We start from the raw sequence: 21,929 nt of genomic DNA on the forward strand, positions 1-21,929 counted from the left end.
CTGAGCCGGAAACTCCAGACGCTAGAGACGAAGTGACTAAGAGTCAGGTTCCATGCGGAACTGCAGTTTGCGGTAAAGACGCCTCCTCGCGAGGAGATACGACTGTGAACTGTCGCGCCTGCTCCCTGGCAGTCAGTCAAGATGCGTTAAGCCGGCGGCTTCCCTTTCGTCCCGCTCCGGGCCAGGTTCCTCCGGGGAGGACCTGTCTGCTCTGTCTCCAGCGTCTGGTGCAGGGCAGATGGCCGTGACGCCTTCCACCGGAGACCCCTGGGCGACTGCTACAACACGGCACCACCTTTGCCCTACTCGGTCTTATAGGGAGAATTCGTGTCCGGCAATCAAGTCCTGTAGTAACCTGTAGCTGGTCCCAAAGCTGGTTTTCCTCCTGTTATTTCTGACCCAGGTTGGCTCACGGAAAAATGATCAGTAGGAATCAACCGAGGGCTAGTTGAGCAGGAGCGGATTCAAGGGAGGCCAGCTGGTAGGAAATCACATGTAGGAGGGTATCTGGTGAAGAAAAACGTTTTCCTTTGCTAGAATGAACCTTTGGAGGGGTCCCTTTTGATTCCACAGATGTAAGGCAAGCATATACCCAATGTCATGAGAGAAGAATGTAAAAGAACTTTTTGATGTATTTATTATTTTTTGTCTACATGCTTGACTTGAAAGTGGCTGAGAAGTGGGTAGATACTTATGCCTCTGCTGAGGAGCCTCCAGGGAGAAAGAGGATTAACTGTAACCCTTTCCCTTTTGAATTTCAATTAGTTATTTGAACATGGCCTACAGACTAAGGTGCTCCAAATAAGGACTGACTGCTAGCTGGAAAAGACATCAGGAACTACAAGGAAGGGGGCGCCTGGGTGGTTTAGTCCGTTGAGCGTCCAACCATCAGGTCTTGATCCCCCAGCTCCTGAGTTGAGTCTGGGATGGGGCTGTAAACTGTCAGCACGGAGCCGCTTTGGATTCTCTGTCTCACTGCACTCACACTCTCTCTCAAAAATAACATTAAAAAGAAAAAAAAAGTAGGGGCGCCTGGGTGGCTCAGTCGGTTAAGCGTCCAACTTCAGCTCAGGTCATGATCTCACAGTTCGTGGGTTTGAGCCCCATGTGAGGCTCTGCGCTGACAGCTCAGAGCCTGGAGCCTGCTTCAGATTCTGTGTCTCCCTCTCTCTCCCTCTACCCCTCCCCCACTCACACTCTGTCTCTCAAAAATAAATAAACTTTAAAAAAAATTTTTTAAGTAATTACAAGCAGAACATCACCACAAAGACAGTGGGAGTGTGGGTAGTAACAATAATCTCAGAGTCTTAAAGAAGGGCTAATTTCATACAGAACTTGGACAATGTCGCTGACACTGTGGGCAAACCCTGGAAAAAAATCAATGTGTGTTTAACCTAATAAGCTGTGTAAGGTGTAGAGTCGCAATAGCTAAGCAAAAATACTGGATGAGAGATAAAGACAATAATTCAAAATGTATGAAAAAAACTTGATGCACAAATAAATTCATTTCAATGTTATTTATAATAGTAAAAAATTATAATCAGTCCCTTACAAAGGAAATGGCAAAAATAACCAATGTATAACCTAACAGACTAAGTGCAGCTATTAAATTATGCTTATCAAAATCACAACAATGCAAATAAAATGACATGAACCCTGCACATGACACTAGAAGTGAAAAATCAGGGTGCAAAATTGAATATATGATTTTTTTAATCCTGCAAATATAAAAAACACTGGTAGAAAATATACCCAAATATTTACAATTTGGTACAATGTTTGAACAACTGAAATATGGATTCTCCCCACTTTGCAAATACAGTGAGAACATATTACAACAAAAATCAAAACATGAAAATATAAAGCCTAAAACTCAGATTCAGTTGCCAAACTGCCAAATTATCTTTATTTTGTTGAGATATTTAACAGTATAAAAAAGTTCATATTTCTTCATGGTCATTATCTTTATCCAACTTTTCAAAGATTCAATAGTAGAAACAGCCGAATGCCGCTACAACACAGAATAAACTGTCCTAAAAAGCAAGCAAAACAGAAAACACACAAATCCAGAACATTAGTACTAATGAAGGGCTAAGGTAGCATAGGCAACTGAAATTAACATCATCTCAGATCTTTGCCAATTTTCAATCATGAAGGTTTTTTCTTCTTCAATAGACAAAGGGTTTCCAGATTAGAGCCATAAACTTGCTTGCCTCAGGGTAACTACAAAATTGCTTGCTCAAAGGGTAGGATGGGTAAAGAATTAGATTTTTTGAAGGTAGAAGTAAAATGCAAACTAATAAACTTTATGTAATTCGTATTTATAAGTATTCCCATTTTCCCTGATTTATCACAGAAATAAACAATGTATGAAATACCTTGAGTTTCTTGGAGTAAATGCATAACTATATTATAACATCACAGATAAAAATAACAGCACCTTGTCATAAATTCTGGATAAGGGCAAATGGTTTCTGGGTGTCTACTCTTAACTGATAAAATTCATTTATCCATCTTTAACTTGGAATCACAAAATGTTTTCCAAATCCCAGTTAAACTTGTTAAAACAGCTTTTAGGTAATGATTACAGGAGATCCACCTGCCTCAGCAACTCCTGACCAACAAATCTCTCCTCCAGCCTAGTACTACTGGCAGAAAAACAATCTAAACTCAAGTATCTGATTATTAACCAAAGCAAAATTCTTTGGTTAGCTCAGTTCTCTGCCTCCTTGGGTAGAATAACTATGAACTGTGTTCTACAACAGTGCTATCTGTGGTGAGAAATTTGTTTTTGCTTTAATTTTTCAGGCCCTTATGGACTGATGCTTCTGTAAAATACAATAAAAATTAATAAGCACAAAAATGAAATGAAAAAAGAAACATACAAAATACAGCCTAAACATTTTATTATTAGATTTAATCAATACAAATTGCTTTGTCAAATTTCTGTAAGACTTTCTAAACTCTTACACTCTATTTATGTACTTGTTTCATGAAGGACCTGGAAACAGGACAAGGACTAGCACTGGTCTGCGGATCCCACTTTGGCTACTGTTCTACAGTGCCGCCCAGAGTTCTCCTGAGACCCAGTCCAGTTATCCACAGCAATTATAGGCGCAATAACATGTACTTTTCTCTCTCCTGTCTCATGTCCTCATCCTCTATCAGTGCTTCCTGGGATCTCCCCCCAAATAAACAAAATAAGCTCTGAAAATGAGACCTAAATATACACTTGACTCAACAAACTGGACTAAAGATATAGCAGACTAAGTCAGCACCGTAAACCAGGCTCCGAAAAATTATTTTTATTTATTTTTAAAAATGATTCGTAGACATCTATCCCACCAATCTTGCACTCTAAAAGCAGATCCTGGTCATCTTTATTAAGTAATAACTGAAAACTAAAGTTTTAAATTAATTATTTGTTAATGTGAGTATTGTCTGACCTCCCACTGGTTTATAAGCTCTCTACAAGCAGAAACCATGCCTGTCTTATTCATCATTTTATCCCTAGCACCTCTTCTTTGTAGTTAGCCAAGTGCTATATGTCTGTTAGCACTGAATAAACAATCTGATATTCTCAAAATCACACTTATGAAGAGTTATGTCATCAGCACAGCTACAAATCTCCTGGCCTATTAGCAGCACATTAGGTTTCTCCTGCTTTAGTAACATAGTAAAGGAACAGTAAAATCATCTCATCCAGGAGTTTAAGACAAACATCTAAAACTGACGTATCCTCATATCTTAATAATATTAATTGGATTTGGAATATCCACATGTCCTTGGAAAGGACAGAAAGGCTTCCAAATGGACTTACATTCATGAAAACATCATGAATATAGTTGTCAGTGTCAGCATCCCAGAAACAGCGAGCAGCCATGCTGAAAAGTCAGAGAATGAAGAATTATAAACAATATAACAAGGATCTGACTTGCATATATTTGCCATGAGCAAAAGTTTTCCTTGATACATTCTTGTAGATCAGTGTTTCCAAACCCTTTCACAGGTTGGCACGCAGAAAATCCTATTTGTATACAGCAGAATATACTGGATAAACCAAGAGGGACAGGAATCATAGATGTCACTGGAGGTGACAGCCCATGGGCTCTCACAGCCTCAGACTCTGGCTGCCTGAAGCTTAAGGGGTCAATACTTTTAAGTCCTTGGTGTTCTGGGTGGGAAGCTCTGTTATAGATTACTTCAGCCAAGATATTTTTGTGGAACTTTAAGAGGAAATTAATACCTAAGAATTATGACTGAAATGAGCTCAATCCTGCAAAATAATATTAAAAAGTAGGTCTAGGAAGGACCAATAGATTATTTAATCCAACCTGATCATTTTGTAGAGTTCCAGAAAAGGACAAACTCTGAACTAGAACTCAATCTTCTAACTACTTCTACACCCAGTATTGTCTGTATTGTCTCTACAGAATTGCTATGCTACCTCTGAATTCTCAAATTGGCCATTCTCCTCTACCCAAATCTTGAGTAAGAAAGAATGTTAGGCAAAATAAAAGCCAATTAAAAAAATGGAAACAGGGGTGCCTGGGTAGCTCAGTAGTTAAGCATCCAACTCTTGATTTCAGCTCAGGTCATGATCTCACAGTTCATGAAATCAAGCCCCACGTCAGGCTCTGTGCTGAGCATGGAGTCTGATTGGGATTCTCTCTCCTTTTGCTCCTCTCCCGTGCTCATGCACTCTCTCTCTCTCTCTCAAAATAAACATTTTTAAAAAAATGGAAACAACTATGGGCTGCCTGGCTGACTCAGTCAGTAGAGCATATGACTATTGCTGTTGGGGTTGGGGGTTCGAGCCCCATGTTACATGTAGAGATTAGTTAAAAAATAAATAAAATTTTGAAAAATAAATAAATAATGCAAACAACTTAAATGCACAGTAGTAAGTGGTCGATGAAATTATGGTATTTCATGGTAATGAAATTCTATGCTACCAGCTGCCATTAAAGAGACATTTTACAAAGATCTTTTACAAAGATGTTTACAAACTTTACAAAAATTAAAATACATTCACAATATAAAGTGAAAAAACTAATTATAAATGTTTTACATTTTTATTAACTGTATGTATATGAGTCATCATTACCATTTATTGAGCACTTACTTTGTGCCTGCCACTAGTCCAAGTGCTTCACATGTATTAACTCATTTAATCCTGTGAAGTAGGTACTATTATTACACTAATTTAGTATATATGGAAACTGAATATTAGAGAAATTAAGTAAACTTGCCCAAGGTCAAACAAATAGTAAATGACAAAGTCTGGCTTTGAACCTAGGCAGTTCAGCTTCAAGTTATAGAGAAAGATAACACATGTACCATATTAATATTGTTTTTTTTTTTTTTTTCAACATTTTTTATTTATTTTTGGGACAGAGAGAGACAGAGCATGAACGGGGGAGGGGCAGAGAGAGAGGGAGACACAGAATCGGAAACAGGCTCCAGGCTCCGAGCCATCAGCCCAGAGCCCGACGCGGGGCTCGAACTCAGGGACCGCGAGATCGTGACCTGGCTGAAGTCGGACGCTTAACCGACTGCGCCACCCAGGCGCCCCAAATATTGGTTCATTTTTGAAAGTGCTTTTTTAAAGTTTTGCATAGAAGAGTCTCCCATCCTAGTGTTCCACACATTCTTTTTTTTTAAATGTTTATTTATTTATTTTGAGAGAGAAAGAGCACCCGCACAAGCAGCGGGTGGGGCAGAGAGAGAAGACAGAGAATCCCAAGCAGGCTCCACGCTGTCAGTGTGGAGCCCAATGCAGGGCTCAGTTCCACCAACCTTGAGATCATGGCCTGAGCCGAAATCAAGAGTCAGACACCTAACTGAATGAGCCACCCAAGTGCCCCTCACGCATTCTTAAGTGAAAAAAAGTTCCATCTCTTTCCAAACTGCAACAGTAACAATGTGAAATATAATTAACCTACTTAATTCATCACCAACAAGTATCTATTTAGCAGCTACCATATGTCCAAAAGGAGAAAAATCTGTGTCAATCCTCAAATAACTCCCAATTTAATTAGGTGAAAAAAATTAACACACATAAAAAGAATAAGATAATGTATGGTTGATGCTAATTTATCAGTTATTAGGATTCGAAAGTATTGTAAAGTCTGTTTATTCCAAGCCTAATTGTCACATTTGTACTAAATTTGTAGAAGTGCCACAGACATTTAGAGAATTTAGATAGGAGAAAAAGCCAAAAAAGAGTTAATGAAGGATGTGGTACTTAAGCTAAGTAGCCCCAAAGAAGGCAGGAATATAAACATTTACTTAACAAACGTTTATTGAGGGTCTATTACATATGAAGCAAAGTGCTAGGTACAAATGATAAAAAGATGCAAAAAACACAATCCTTGCTTTCAAAATTTGGTCTATATATCATTTGCCAATAAAAGGAACTAGGGACTTCTCAGAGAAATGGCCAATTCTAGGGCCTGGGCTAGAAATGTATAAGACAAACCTGGGACTTCAGGGTCACACCCAAACCCTGGGCTATACATACATACATACATACATACATACATACATACATACATACATACATAGCTATATTTAAGTGTAAGTATTTGTGTCAATAGGACTGAGAAGTATGATGGAACAGTTTGTAGAGGCCTATGTTCCCCCCAAGATCAGTTAGTGAGGCTGGATTAAGTGAACCAGAATGCAGCTGAAGCAAGTTAAGACCAGGGGAGCCAAAATTCCAGAGAGAGGTGAACTGCTAGGAGGTAAGCGGATATCCTGCATCAGAATTCTCCCTGGGGCATTTGCCAAGTCCAGGCACAGGACTAAAAGCTAAGAAACCAGGCTTTTCCCAGCTAGAGAACCAATTACTGAGGGAAAAAGAAACCAGCAGGACTGCTGGCAGCTAAGAAGATAAAACTGGAGACTTGAGGAACCAAGATCACTGTGAAAAAGGAGAGAGTAGAACTGAGCCTGTCACATGATAGGTTTTCCCCTCAAGACAGGTGCTGAATTTTGAAACTGAAAGCCATGTGTGGTAGGCAAAATAACGCCCTCTCACCAAATGTATCTATGTCCTAATGCCCCAAACCTGTGAATAGCTACACTATACGAAGAAAAAACTCTTATAGATATATTATTAAGGATCCTGAGATGGGGAGATTATCCTGGATTATACAGGTGGGTTCAACGTAATCACACGAGTCCTTAGAAAGGAGGAGGTGGGAGGGTCAGAGTCAGAGAAATATTTGAAGATGCTATGCTGCTGGCTTTGAAGATGGAGGAAGGGTTTACAAGCTAAAGAATGCAGGCAATCTCTAGAAGTGGGAACAGGCAAAAGAAGGGATTCTCCCCTAGAGCTTCCAGAAGGAATGCAGTCTTTCCAAAGACTGAATTTTCACTGAATGAAACCCGTTTTGGATTTATGATCCCCAGAACTATAAAATAATATTTTTAAGCCACTGGGTTTGTGGTAATTTTTTTCAGTTTGTTTATTTATTTATTTAAGTAATTTCTACACCCAACATGGGGCTCGAACTCACAACCCCGAGATCAAGAGTCGCACACTCTTCCAACTCAGTCAACCAGGCATCTGTGATAATATTTTACAGCAGCAATAGGAAGCTAGTACACTAAGGCAAAAACTTTTGAAGTAAAGAATAGTTTTATGCTGAGGAGACAAGTAAAGAAGTCAGTACCTGATGGGGGTGGGGTCCCATCTGGACAGCTTCTTCAAGAAAGAAGGGTGAACTAAAGGCAGAGGGAGCCTCATCAAAAATGCAACCCAACCTCAACTCTGGTTAGTACCTGGCTGGATTAAGGTAAGCAGTCCATAGTCTATCTGAATGAAAAAGGAAAAGAGTAAACTCTCTCTGGAAGAAAATAATATTATCTGGAGGTTCTATAATTTTTTGACACAATGTCCAGGATTTAAACTAGGCATGCTAACACAGCCACATGAAGGATTACCAAGAAAAAAAAAAATCAACAGAAACAGAATCACACATGATCCAGATACTGGAGTAAGCAGACAGTGACTTTAAAATAACTACTATGACCAAAATGTAAAAAGGGAGGAGAGAGGAAGGATGAAGAACTGGATAAAAAAAAAATAATTTCATTGGCCTCACTGACCACTACCAGAGAGGTACTGGAATGCATGGTGCTACTGGCTGGCAGTCAGAGCTGTGACCAGGGCATTTGTGAAATGCACTGAACTGCAAAGAGGAACATGAGTACACTCGAGATGAATCAAATTGCAGCTGCCTCCCAGGAATGCAGCTTAAAGTACCAGCATTCATTGTCAATTTAATTCAGTGCCAGGTGTAGTTCACCAGGAAAGCACTTGCAGATCTAGTTACCTATGAACAAAAGACTTTTTTTTAATGTTTATTTATTTAGTTTTGAAGGTGGGGGGAGGCAGAGAGAAAGGGAGACACTGACTCTTAAGCAGGTTCCACACCCAGCACAGAGCCCAATGCAGAGCTTGATCTCATGACGGGGAGATCATGACCTGAGCCAAAAGCAAGAGTTGGACAGTTGAGGCGCTCAGTTGGTTAAGTATCTGACTCTCGATTTTGACTCAGGTCAGGATCTCACAGTTCATGGGGTCAAGCCCCATGTCAAGCCCTGTGTCAGGCTCTGCGCTGACAGTGTGGTGACAGGAAGGATTTGCTGCTGCCTTGAGTGACGGGAAGGAGCCTGAAGGCATATTTTCCAGAGTGGTGCAGTATCACGGAGGGGGGTTCCAACACTGCCTGCCCTTCGCAGCTGAGTGTCTTAGGAAAAGGTTTCTTCCCCGCTGATGATCACAATAACTAAAATAGGGGCTAGAAATTATTTGCCAATAGTGTGTAAGTTTGATCAGCAATTATATTAATTTACATGTTAGTAATAGGAGTGAGAGCAAGGCCCCTTCTGCCCTTGTGACAGATTCAGAAATCTCTTTCACAGAATGTGCAAATAATGCTCGTGTAGTATTAAAAAATAATAATAATTTCACTAGAGAATTGGAATCTATAAAAAAGAATTAAAATGGATATTCTAGACCTAAAAAATATAATAACTGACGTTAAGAATTCAGTCAGGGGCAAGGCACCTGGATGGCTCAGTCGGTTAAGCGTCCAACCTCGGCTCAGGTCATGATCTTGCTGTTTGTGAGTTCGAGCCCCGCTTTGGGCTCTGTGCTGATAGCTCAGAGCCTGGAGCTTGCTTTGGATTCTGTGTCTCCCTCTCTCTCTGCCCCTCCCCCAATCATGCCCTGTCTGTCTCTGTCTCAAAAATAAACATTAAAAAAAAAAAAAAAAAAGAATTCAGTCAGGGGCATTTGGGTGGCTCAGTCAGTTAACTGTTCAAGGTCAGCTCAAGTCATGACATCACGGTTCGTGGGTTCAAGCCCCACATCAGGCTCTGTGCTGACAGCTCAGAGCCTGGAGCCTACTTCAGATTCTGTGTCTCCCTCTCTCTCTCTGCCCCTCCCCTGCTTGCACTCTGTCTCTCTCTCAAAAATAATTAAACACTGAGAAAAAAAAAAAAAAAAGGAATTCAGTCAGTGAGTTGAATATCAGATTAGATACAACAGAAAAGAGAACACATTAACTGAAAGGTCAACAGAAAAATATCCAAAAGCAGGGCACCTGGGTGCCTCCGTCAAACATCTGACTCTTGATTTCGGTTCAGGTCATGATCTTACAGTTGTGAGATCTAGCCCCTCATCCGACAGTGGAGAGCCTGCTTGGGATTCTCTCTCTCTGCCCTTCCCCCACACACTCATGCATGCACCTACGCACACACGTTTTCTCTCTCTCCCTCTCTCTCTCTCTCTCTCCCTCCCAAAAAAGAAAAAAGAAAAAAATATCCAAAAGTAAGTACAGAGAGAAAACACAAAAACTCAGAGAAGAGCATAAAAGACATGTGAAATACAGTAAAAAGAGGATCTCCCTCTATACACAGGTAATTGGAGTCCAAAAGGGACAACAGAAAGCAAACAGAGCAGAAGCAATACTTAAAAAGTTAATGGCCACACTTAGCACCCAGATGTTAGTTTCTAATGCTATTCTCCATAAAGTGAACCAGAGCTCCTTGGAGAAATGGCTAATTCTAGGGCTGGTGCAGGGAATGAATAAGATGAAGCAGCTTACAGTGCCAGTAAGTAAAGAAGTGCTCAAGAAACCCCATAATAATAGTAGGGTGTATCAAAGGGACACAGGAGTCAACTGAAAGAGCTGCCAATGACCGAAGCTAGAACACTGAGTAATAAATAAGGTACAATTAGTAAATGCCAGAAAGTAAGTAACTCTCCAGGAAAAAACAAACCAATTTCTTTAACAATTAAATGGCAATATAAAAAAAAATGAGAAAATGAGATAAAAGAGGGAGTAACCTCCTAGTAATTCGCCAAAATGACCAACACAAAAGGAAGGAGGAGGGGTACTCGCTATATGTTCTCTAGGCCTTTTAGAAAACATGGAGTTGTTCCTTTGGCAACATACATGCCAATCTACAAGAAAGGTGATATTGTGGACATCAAGGGAATGGGAACTTTTCAAAAAGGAATGTGGCACAAATGTTACTGTGGCAAAACTGGAAGAGTCTACAATGTTACCCACCATGCTGCTGGCATTGTTGTAAACAAACAAGGGCAAGATTCTTGCTAAGAGAATTCATGTACATATTGAGCGCATTAAGCACTCAGAGTCAAGACAGCTTCCTGAACCGTGTGAAGGAAAATGATCAGGAAAAGAAAGAAGCCAAGGAGAAAAGCACTTGGGTTCAACTGAAGTGCCAGCCTGCCCCACCCAGAGATGCACATTTTGTGAGAACCAATGGATCGGAGCCTGAGCTCCTGGAGCCCATTCACTATGAATTCATGGCATGATAAATATAAAAAAAAAAAAAAAAAAAGACCTCAAGACTAAAAATGTTACTCTTAATTGAGTAGAAGTGTGGTGTCCTCTCCCCCAAAGAAATATTCAAAGCAAACTTTGTGTCCAAATTCATTGGATGATGTCTTTATTCAAATTTGGTGGGTTTTGGGGCACCTGAGTGGCTCAGTTGGTTAAGCTTCTGACTTTGGCTTAGGTCATGATCTTGCAGTCCATGAGTTCGAAACCTGAGTCAGGCTTTGTGCTGACAGCTCAGAGCCCGGAGCCTGCTTTGGATTCTGTGTCTCCCCCCGCCCCCCCGCCCCTGCCCTCCCCTGCTCATGCTCACTCTCTCTCTCTCTCTCTCAAAAATAAACATTAAAAAAAAAGAGAGATGTATCAACTAAATGCAATGTGTGAACTTTATCTGAATCCTGATCTGAACAAATTGTAAAAAAAAAAATACACATACATAAATACATACACTTAAATACATATTCATATATGTATACAGTGACCCTTAAACAACCTGGGCTGAAATGCACAGGTCCACTTATGTGCAGATGTTTTTTCAATAAATACAGTACAGTACAGTACTGTAAATGTATTTTCTCTCTCTTATAATTTTGTTAGTAACATTTTATTTTCTCTAGCTTACTTTATTATAAGAATACAGTATATAATACCTATATAAAACATGTGTTAATCGACTGTTTACGTTATCATTAAGGCTTCCAATCAATAATAGGCTATTAGTAGTTAAGTATTGGGGGAGTCAAAGTTATATGCATATACAAAAAGTTATTTTTGATTGTGCAGGGGTTGGCACTACTAACCTCCACATGGTGCACAAGAGTCAACTATATATGAGACAACTGGGGATATTTGAACACTAACTGAATATTTTGTAATATTCAGGACTGGCAATATTTTAGATGTGATATTTTATTATGTTAAAAATGGTCTTTAGGGCATCTGGGTGGCTCAGTGGGTTAAGCATCCTACTCTTGATTTTGGCTCAAGTCATAATCTCATGCTTCGTGGGTTCGAGCCCCGCATTGGGCTCTGTGCTGACAGTGCAGAGACTGCTTGAGATTCTCTCTCTCCCCCTCTCTCTGCCCCTCACGCTCTCTCTCTCTCTCTCAAAATAAATAAACATTTTTAAAAAATAAATAAAATAAAAAGGGTCTTTAAATTTTAGAGATATCATATATTGTTGTATTTACAAATGAAAGGTATGATGACTGGAATTTGCTTCAAAATAATCTGATGGGACAGGGAGAGTAGGCAGAGGGATAAATAAAACAGTATCTGTATGGGCTTATAAACGTTGAAGCTAAATGACAGAAAAATGGGAGTTCCTTAGTCCCTGTACTTCTGCATATGTTTGAAATTTTAGATGATAAAGGTTTTAAAAAAGGAGGGAGGGAGGCCTTGAATGCTACGCTTTAGAATTTGGCCTTATCACGTTTAACAAAGTCAATCACAACCAGTTCAAGGAGTTTATACCTGACAGGGTTTAAAATAAACTCTAAAGAGTTCATGGAAAGAAAATGAGGTGTACTCCTGAAAGACTGCTCTAGCTGCAAAATGAAATGCAGAGGAGAGAGATCAGAGTCTGGAAATGCTGATAAGGGGTTGCCAAGTAACCCTGGCATCCAGATTACAGTGCATACAGTAGGAGAGACTAACGGCTAAACAAGACAAAAGAGGACTCCGAGGTTTTAAGCCGGAGTCAACAGAACCTTGGTAATACTGTGAAAGAGAAATTAAAATGTCAGGTTGACTAAAGGAGAAGAAGGGAGAAGAAATTTACACCTGTACAACAAGTTGAAACTGGCGAGATAAACTAGTAAAGTATTTCTTTATGTCTTGGAGGTGAGAAATTCTCCTGAAGCCTTTTGACCAAATGGTAGAGGGCACCACAGTGAAGAGTACTGCACCACGAGCCAGAAAGCTAGGCTCTGTTAGTTAATCTGACACCAGCCAGATAAATAATTTTGGGCAAAATATAGTGATCCTCATAAGTGTCATCTATAAATTCAGGAGAGTGGACAGTAGAAAATATCCATAGTCCCTTCCAAATCCAACATTCCATAGTAAAAATTCTCACTCATAATATATACAAGGGTTTTTTTTTAATTCCTTTAACAAATATTTTAATTTTTTTTTATAAAATACTATACTAAGCACTGTTTGCCAAGGGAAATGTGAGATTAACACTTGGGCACAGGAAAAGAGAGGAAATACAGATTTTGAACTCACTAATACATGAACGACAGTTTGAGGTCATGACAATGAATGAGTTCATTGAAAAAGCATTGAGAAGAGCCCAAGAACAAGAAGTGAGCCTTGAAGAAAGCTCACAGCTGGCGATGTAGGGGAGAAAGGAACCAGGGAAGGAAAGACAATAATCAGTTAGAAAAATAGAAGAGAAACAAGTTAGCTAAGTGACATCAGGGCCAAAAAAAAGAAAAAAAAAAGAAAAAAGAGTGAATTTTAAGAAATAAAAGCTCAGGGGCACCTGGGTGGCTCAGTAGGTTGAGCATCCAACTTCGGCTCAGGTCATGATCTCACGGTCTGTGAGTTTGAGCCCCACATCGGGCTCTGTGCTGACAGCTCAGAGCCTGGAGCCTGCTTTGGATTCTGTGTCTCCCTCTCTCTCTGCCCCTCCCCTGCTCATGCTCTCTCTCTTTCAAAAATAAATAAACATTAAAAAAAAAAAGAAAGAAAGAAATAGAAGCCCAGGCCAAGAATAAGAGGTAAGAAAGGATTACCAGATATGCTAATAAAGAGATCTCAGACAATGTTAAAGAAATTAATTTAGGAGAATGATAGGAAAAAAAACAGGCAAAAAGCAATTTAGGAAGAAACATATATACATGTTCCCATACTCTCTTTAGGAGCATATAAACATAAACCCTATAGATACGACACAAAGTGTTACCTCACGGAGCTCACCCAGACTTGTCAACCCCACTGTTCAATACCCGGATCTTTTTGGTTCACAGCTGCATTTTGTAATGCTGCCTTTTCCTCTCACTCTCACAAAGACACAATCTTTCTGAATTGTTAGGAGGAGGAATACCTAATAAACATTTAAGAATAAAAACAAGAAGGAAAAACCAACTACTCACAATACTCCTTCACCTCTTTGTTCTCCAATCACTACTTGCACCACCATTTTATATCGGTCAAATCCCATTTCTAGAAAGAAAAATAAGAAGGTTATCTATAAGTAAAAGTGATAAAGGCATAAATAAAAGTGATAAAAGTGATAAATATGATGGTATATTTGCCTAGAAATGGATATAGGCATTCAGTCTATAAGCACTGACTGAGTGGGTTGATAAGTTGGGAGTCAGAGAGACTAGAGGGCAAATTTTACTTGGTGAGTAAGTCAGCTTACCAAGCGTGTAACCTTAGACAAGTTATTTACCTTCTTGGCTTAAGTCTTCCTCATCTGTTAAATGAAAAATATTATTACCTACCCTGGGGGTACACTGTGAGGTGAGATGAGATAAGATATAGTACACTGACCTTAAAAACAAAACTGTCAGTTATTTTACCAGCAAAAAAATGAGTCTATTCGTGAAGGGCACAGAATTACAATTCAGGACATGAAAGCTACAGCAAAACCATTTGCAAGTCCAGAGAACAAAAAAGTCAGTTCTTTTGTAGAGGAAAGGAGGTCATTGGGAGAGCTGTTATAAACAAAAAGTTCATTGGAGTAAATGGGAGTTGAAAGTATAGTGGCTTTTCATTGCCTGAATTTTAATGGTCTCTCATTGGCTGGTCTGTTGCTAGGCAAGCAGAAAATCTTTCTTTCTCCTGCTAGGGTAGTAAAGTATAGGCTGATAAGGAACCGTATGGTATTAGAGCTCCCCCTTCTGGCCTCCCAACTCCAACATTTTAGTGAGGTTTTGGTTTAGTAATTTTCACAATATGTAAAGCATCTACAACAGTATTGATACATACTAGTTTCTCAATAGATCGCAGCTCCCTTTGTTTCTCTCCTACTCTAAGACAGGTGCTGGTAGGTCCTCAAAACACTGAAATAAATAAGACACTCTTCTTGCCTTAAAGAACTCACAGTAGCTGGGAAGGCAAACATGAAGAATAAAATAAAAATGCAATGTATTAATAATTCCAGGAATGGCATGTCTTTTAGGAACACAGGGCTGGCAGCTCCTTCCTTTGTTTGGACAGTGGGGAAGGGATGACCAGAAAAGGCTTCTTGGAGGATGAGATACACAAGCTGAGTGTTGAAAGACGAGTGGGAATTTACCAGGCAGACAATGTCTCTCCATTTTATGGAGAGGGAATATCATGTGCAAAGGCATAAGCTATGGGATATTTATTTTATTTTAATGTTTATTTCTTTTTGAGAGAGAGAGAGACAAGTGGAGAGGCAGAGAGAGAGGGAGACACAGAATCCAAAGCAGACTCCAGGCTCTGAGCTGTCAGCACAGAGCCCGACTCAGTGCTTGAACTCACAAACTGAGAGATCATGACCTGAGCCAAAGTTGGACGCTTAACTGACTGAGCCACGCAGGCACCCCTAGAGTATGGGATATTTAGAAAACTGTAAGCTGTTCAGTAAGGGAGAAAAGAAAATAACAGTATAAGATTCTGAAGTATAATGGTGTGGCCTAGCACAACTCTGCTGCTTCCCCAAAAACTATACTGCTAAAGCAGCAAAATCCTGAAAATTCTCCCTAACACCAATGGAAAGAAGAAAACTGAATGGGCATCTTTATCTCCCTGCTCTTTTCTAACCAAAGACTAGTGGAAACAGTTGGGGGAAAAAAAAGGAAAAGAAATGGGCAAAGTTGAAACAGAGCCAACTCTGATGAAAGTCTCCAGGATTATATAGTAAATTAGGCAAACAATCTGAAGACCACAGGTCTCCTCCCATGTGAAACATGAACCCTAATTCAGGATACTTAACAAAATCTAGGAGACAGAGCCCAAAACACTGCAGACAGTTCCATGGAACTTCCTCTTTTCTCTACTCATTTCTCTTCCTCCTTTTCTGATACCCACACAGCTAGAATATTATATATACAGCCCTTAAATCATAGTTCTGAGGGAAAAATAAAATAATCTCAGATATAGTGGGAGAGTACAAAAAAAAAATCACCTATATTATGTCGAAGCAATTATGAAAAGAGCAAATGAAAAGATCTGAAAACCACACCACATCAGAGTAAAATGGAAAGAAGCCAACTGGCAATATGCAATGATGCAGCAGCAAAAACAAACAAAAGAATAACAAGAAAGAAACACACTGTTTAAAAGACAAAAAAGGGGGCACCTGGGTGGCTCATTCAGTCGGTTAGATGTCCAACTTCAGCTCAGGTCATGACCTCGCAGTCCGTGGGTTCAAGCCCTGAGTCGGGCTCTCTGCTGACAGCACAGAGCCTGGAGCCTGCTCCCAATTCTGTGTCTCTCTCTGCCCCTCCCCTGCTCGTGTTCTTCACAAATGATTCACAGTATAGAACAAAATTAGCTCATAAATTCAACAAAATAAGAACTTAATCAGATTATAAACAGCAGAAAAATGGAAAGGAAGATCACAGCCTGAAGAAACAAACTGAATCCTCACACAGTATCAGTGCAGGCCTAATAAATTAAAAGTGGCAAAGGACAGAACAGACACAAATGAAAATTGAATAACTGGCTTAAGATAATCACAAGTAAATATCAAAGGAAAGGCAAGAAAGTATGGCACAGAAAAGCTAATAGATATGGAAGATAAAGAAGATTCAACATATCAGTATTTATTTTCCTAAAGAAGAGAATCTAATAAATGCAACAGGAAATGTTTTCAGAGATAGAAGAAAATTTTCCTGACATGGAAAAAATAAAATCTGCAGATTTAAAGCTATAAAATTTTCACTACCAAGCCATATTCTAAAAAAGCTATTGAGCATCAAGGTTAAGGATGGGATTCTTTAAGCAGAGGACATCAGGTGGCCTTAGATTTCTCTTCGGTAATATCCAATGCCAGAAGATAATGAAAAACAAGTCTACAAGATTCTCAAAAAATAAGTTATTACCTCAAAATATTATATTCATCCAAAACTATTCTGGTTTAAAGGCAAAAGGCAGACATCGTCAGACATGAAAAAACCCAGAGAATGTAGCATTTCTGAGCCCTTCCCGAAAAAATTTACAACAAAATCTCATCAGGTAAGAATTGAACCAAAATAAAGAACTCAGCAATGGAAATGGCATGATAAAAGGACTAAATAGTGAGCAATCATTTCATTTAAATATAGAACAAATGCAAAAAGAGAGAGAGAGAGCGAAAATGAATACTATACCACTATGTGAAATAAGTCTAAGGTATCCTACTGCTGTTAAAGTATTTATTTATCTGTATATATACATAGAAAAGAGTGTGATATGTTCACCTGATATTAATGATTATCATTAAATATTGATATTTAATGTGGTGGTGGCATTTGGGATGATTTTCTAATTTTATGTATTTTTCTATACATTTAACTTTATTTATAATGGACATGTATCTTTTTTTATAATAATTTTAACAGTCAATTTTTATTAAAAAGTGAAAATAAAGGGGCACCTGGCTGGCTTAGTTGGTACAGCATGCAACTCTTGATTTTGAGGTCATGAGTTCAAGCTCCATGTTGGGAACAGAGATTACTTAAATGAATAAATAAATAACTTTTTTAAAAAGTGAAGGGGTGCCTGGGTGGTTCAGTCAGTTAAGAATCTGACTCTTGATTTTGGCTCAGGTCATGATCTTATGGTCGTGTGTTTAAGCCCTGAATCGAGCTCTGTGCTATTAGTGCAGAGCCTGCTTGGGATTCTCTGTTTCCCTCTCTCTCTCTGCCCCTCTCCCACCCATGCACACATGCTCACTCTCCCTCTCTCTCTCAAAAATAAATAAATAAAACTTTTTTTAAAAAGTGAAATAAAAATGCTAATATACAAACAGTAGTGATAGAAATCCACAGAATTTCTATTTTCTTCTTTGTACTTTTATATATTTTTTAATTTCTAAAAACTGAAAAAAATTAAGAAAAAGAAGAAAATACACCAAAATACTAAATAGTAGCTACCTTTGGGTAATGGAATTTTATATAATTTAAAAAAAAATTCATATGTGTATTTTTCTAGACTGTCTAGGTTAGTACAATGAAATATAACTGTTACATAGACATTTCCTTCCCTCCACAAAATGTTATATTTTTAAAAAGGTAGACAGAAAGGACTTTTCAGATGGTATAACATTATTAACAAAAAAAGACAGAGACAGAGACCAAGGGAACAGGGAGAAAAAGCACAAGGTGTGCTCTGTATACGTACAGCTTAAGCAGGAATGGAGAGTTGAGTAGAGCAACTAGTTAATGATTGAGCTGGAGAGATGGGCTGAGGTCAGACAGTGAGGGTATGAACGCCTGCCTAAGAGGCTTGCCTAAGGAACTGATATGTTGGTGAGAAAAACAATCAAGAATGATGGAAGAAAGGAGCCCTTGTAACTTCTGGTCTTTCCCATACTGGAATTTCTCAGACAGTGCTTGCCTACAATGTTTTATTTTACATCTTTACGCTCTCCCATTATCTGCAAAAACCCACATGCATAAAAGTTACCAAATAACTGAGAAGACTAGACACTGAAGAGAAATTTGTGTTTAAAAGAATGCACAGCGTATGACCCTTGTTTAAAGATGGGGAAGGAAACAAATAGGTAAAATTGAATGTTTGAAGGGAACATATCATTTCCAATTACCATCACAATTACCTTTTAATTTATCTTTAACGGTTTCTGATAAACGTTTTGTGAGTTGAGGCATTTCTTCCGGAGAGTATTCAGCATTTGCCAGTTCCTCCTTAAGCACAGCATGGATACAGTCTTTAACCACAGAGGGTCTGAACCTAAATGAAACAGTTTGAACAACTAATTGGTAACTCCAAAACTCCAATTTACCTTCACAGTCCAACTGCCCCCAGCTCTTTGCCACTAAAACAATGTAATCTTCCATTTTCATATTTTTTATTAAAAAAGTGATACAAGCAAATTAAGAAAACAAGTCATATTCCTGATTTATACTTCCAGCCCGGACCTTTCCCCTGAACTTCAGACCACACATTCCAACACATATTCCATCTGGATGTCTAACAGACAACTCAAATTTAATATATCCAACATTAAGCGTTTTTTTTTTTTTTTTTATTTGTTTAATGTTTATTTCTGAGAGAGAGAGAGAGAGCATGAGCGGGGAAGGAGCAGAGAGAGAGAGAGAAGGGGAGACAGAATCGGAAGCAGGTTCCAGGCTCTGAGCTGTCAGCACAGAGCCCAATGTGGGGCTTGAACTCATAAACTGTGAAATCATGACCTGAGCGGAAGGAGGACACTCAACTGACTGAGCCACCCAGATGCCCCCGACATCAAGCTTCTGACCATCTCCCCTCCCCAGAATTGTATCAGTCAATGGTAACTCCATTCTTCCATTTGTTCAGGCCAAAAACCTTGATGTCAGTCTTGCCGTCTTTCTCTCTCACAAAACACATCCTGGTTCATAAGCAAATCTTGCTTAAATCATAAGCAAATCTGAAGCAGTTCTACATTCAGAATAATCTGAAATTCAATCACTCTCACCATCCACTGCCACCAGTTTGGTACCTTTACCTCCTGCCTGGATTACAATGGCTCCTAACAAGTCTCTCTGTCTCTGCGTTTGCTCCCAGATCCTGTTCTCAACATAGCAACTAGATCGGTCCTGTTAAAATATATGTCAGATCATGGCACTTCTCTATTCAAAGATACCCCAGATATTTCCCACCTCACTCAGAGTAAAAGCAGCATCCTAACTATGACTTGTACAGTCCCATATGTCTACCCTACCAAACTCTGACCTTGTTTTTTACTACCTTTCCCACTAGTTCTCTCCACTCTGGCCACACTGGCCTTCCCTATGTTCTTTGATCACACCAGGCATGCCAACCTCAGTGCTTCTGCACTTGCTGTGAACCTCTGCCTGAAGTGCAAGTCTCATTCTATATGCATAGCTACCTCCTCACTTCTTTCAAGTCTTTTTTTCAAAAGTCACCTTCTCTAAAACTTCAAATTGCCCTCCTATCACATCACTTCATAGCTCACTTCCCAGTACTGATTACTATCTCATACACTGTACAGTTCACTTCTGTGTTTATTTTGTTTGTTGTCCTTCTACCCAGCTAGAACGTAAACTCCATGCGAGCAGAAATTTCTATCTGCTTTGTTCACTGTTATATCCCTTTTTCAGAACGGCACCCAGCACATAGAAAATAAATACTTTTTGGAGTAATGGATTACTGAATAAATGAAGACAGAAAAAAAAAATCTCCCCTAATTTCACCACCGTAACAATACCATTAACATTTTTATTGTATTTATCATAGATTACAGCAGTAGGTTCATTTTCTGGGCTATATATTCTATCAGTTGATTTATCTATTACGTCCAAGTGACCAGAATGTTTTAGGTTTTGAGCTTATAATGTGGAATAATATTTGGTAGTATTGGTGGCCCCTTATTACTTCTTAACATTATTTTCTTTGCTCTCTTGCTGCTTATTCTCACAGATGAACTTTAGAATCACTGACAAACTTTCCAGGACTTGATCCGTTCAAAAAGGGGTCTCCCTGTTATTAATAAACATACCATATCTGGTTCTTTTCCTGAAGCCTTTTTCATTCTCAGTGAAATGTTAAAAGTTTTGTTGAAACAAGTCACAAATAATCTCATAGGATTATTCCCACACAATATATATTTGTTAATCTTGTTCTGCTTTTGTTCCGTTTTACAACAGAAATGCAGGCAAATGGCAATCGATGCATTTAGATACTTCTACCAAGATAACAACATACAGTTTTATATGTCCATTCGACCCACCATAAAAATGCTGCATGAAATTTTTTATCACATTATAACCAAAGTTCCTGGCTTTCAGTATTTGCCAAGCATTTGATCAGCAACCTGGGCTTTTTTTTTAACGTATATATATTTTCTCATCTTGTGAAAATGAAGCGAGTGATAGAGTCTACAGCCCTAGCAGACTCTCCCCTGCACTAGACTGCGTACTTCAACTCTGGGAAAGTATCGCGGTGGTGGGCCTAGAACATCCGGATACTATCTGGGTAAGGCTTTATATACATACAGGTCCCGTACCCTGCAAAGGAGTAAGCGTATTCTGGCACACGTTTGCACACAGGAAGCGTGTGGCTGAATGGTATTCTATGCAAGGCTCTTCTTTACTGCTCTTCTCTCTATTCCATCCATCTCCTTTCCTCTGCTCACGTCCCAGGTCTCCTAGAGCCAACCATTCCCACTGCGCTAGCCTCAGGCGCTTCCGACGCCCTAACACTGCAACCGGAGACCGGGTCTTCAGCTGCCAGTAGCAGCTGAAAGCTCAAGAAAAATAGCTTCCCGCCCTTCCTCCCCGCCCACTCCCCGGCTTGCCCGTGCGGCTCCAGACCCAGCCCCTCCCTCCTCTGTCGACTCATCTCTGTACTCCAACCTAACACCTTCTAAGTCCCAGCTCCGCCTCGCCCTCTCCAGCCCCGCCTCTCCTTCTCCAGCCCCGCCCCTCCCTCTCCAGCCCCGCCTCTCTGCCCCAGCCTGCCCCCCCCAGCCCCGCCCACTTTGCCGCTCCCCGCGCCCTTTACCGACGCTGAGGCTTCCAGGCGGGCTCTGCCTGCCTGACCTAGCAGTCTCGCAGGTCGCCCCCACCACAACCCGTCCGTTACCCGCCTTTGCTGGAAAACGGGCCGCAAAATATAGGTATTCTCGGACTCCCCTGCGTTCTTCTCGGTCTCAAACAACCCATCGGCCATGCCTATAGACAAGGACGCCGCGGTCTTCGAGGTCATGGCTAGGGCTTCTTGGCCCAGTGTGTCGAGATGAAGGCCTGGCTGGTGGCGGCGCGGGGCTGCGAAACCGTCGCCAGGGCGACAGCACCGCCCTTGGCCCTGACGTAACGCTGCTGCGTGCTCCCAGCGGAGAGGCCCTCCCTTCTCTGCGGGTCCGGCGGCCCTCCCCAGCGCCTGCGCACCAGCTGCTGGGCGGAA

General features: G+C 40.0%; 1 protein-coding gene and 1 pseudogene across 1 annotated transcript; one reads left to right on the plus strand and one right to left on the minus strand.

Moving 5' to 3' along the window:
* Window positions 1–1,883: 1,883 nt before the first annotated feature.
* On the minus strand, window positions 1,884–21,873 carry DYNLT2B (dynein light chain Tctex-type 2B). The gene is made up of 5 exons (XM_042903024.1): window positions 21,613–21,873; window positions 18,622–18,755; window positions 13,982–14,051; window positions 3,821–3,884; window positions 1,884–2,033 (listed from the first exon to the last, which is right to left on the minus strand). Exons 1-5 carry the CDS (start codon window positions 21,729–21,731, stop codon window positions 1,986–1,988), a joined length of 435 nt encoding a protein of 144 aa, XP_042758958.1. The 5' UTR covers window positions 21,732–21,873; the 3' UTR covers window positions 1,884–1,985.
* LOC122198416 lies at window positions 10,380–10,858 on the plus strand (annotated as a pseudogene).
* Window positions 21,874–21,929: the final 56 nt, after the last annotated feature.

This window comes from Panthera leo, chromosome C2 (genome assembly GCF_018350215.1).
Source record: "Panthera leo isolate Ple1 chromosome C2, P.leo_Ple1_pat1.1, whole genome shotgun sequence".
Lineage (NCBI taxonomy): Eukaryota > Metazoa > Chordata > Mammalia > Carnivora > Felidae > Panthera > Panthera leo.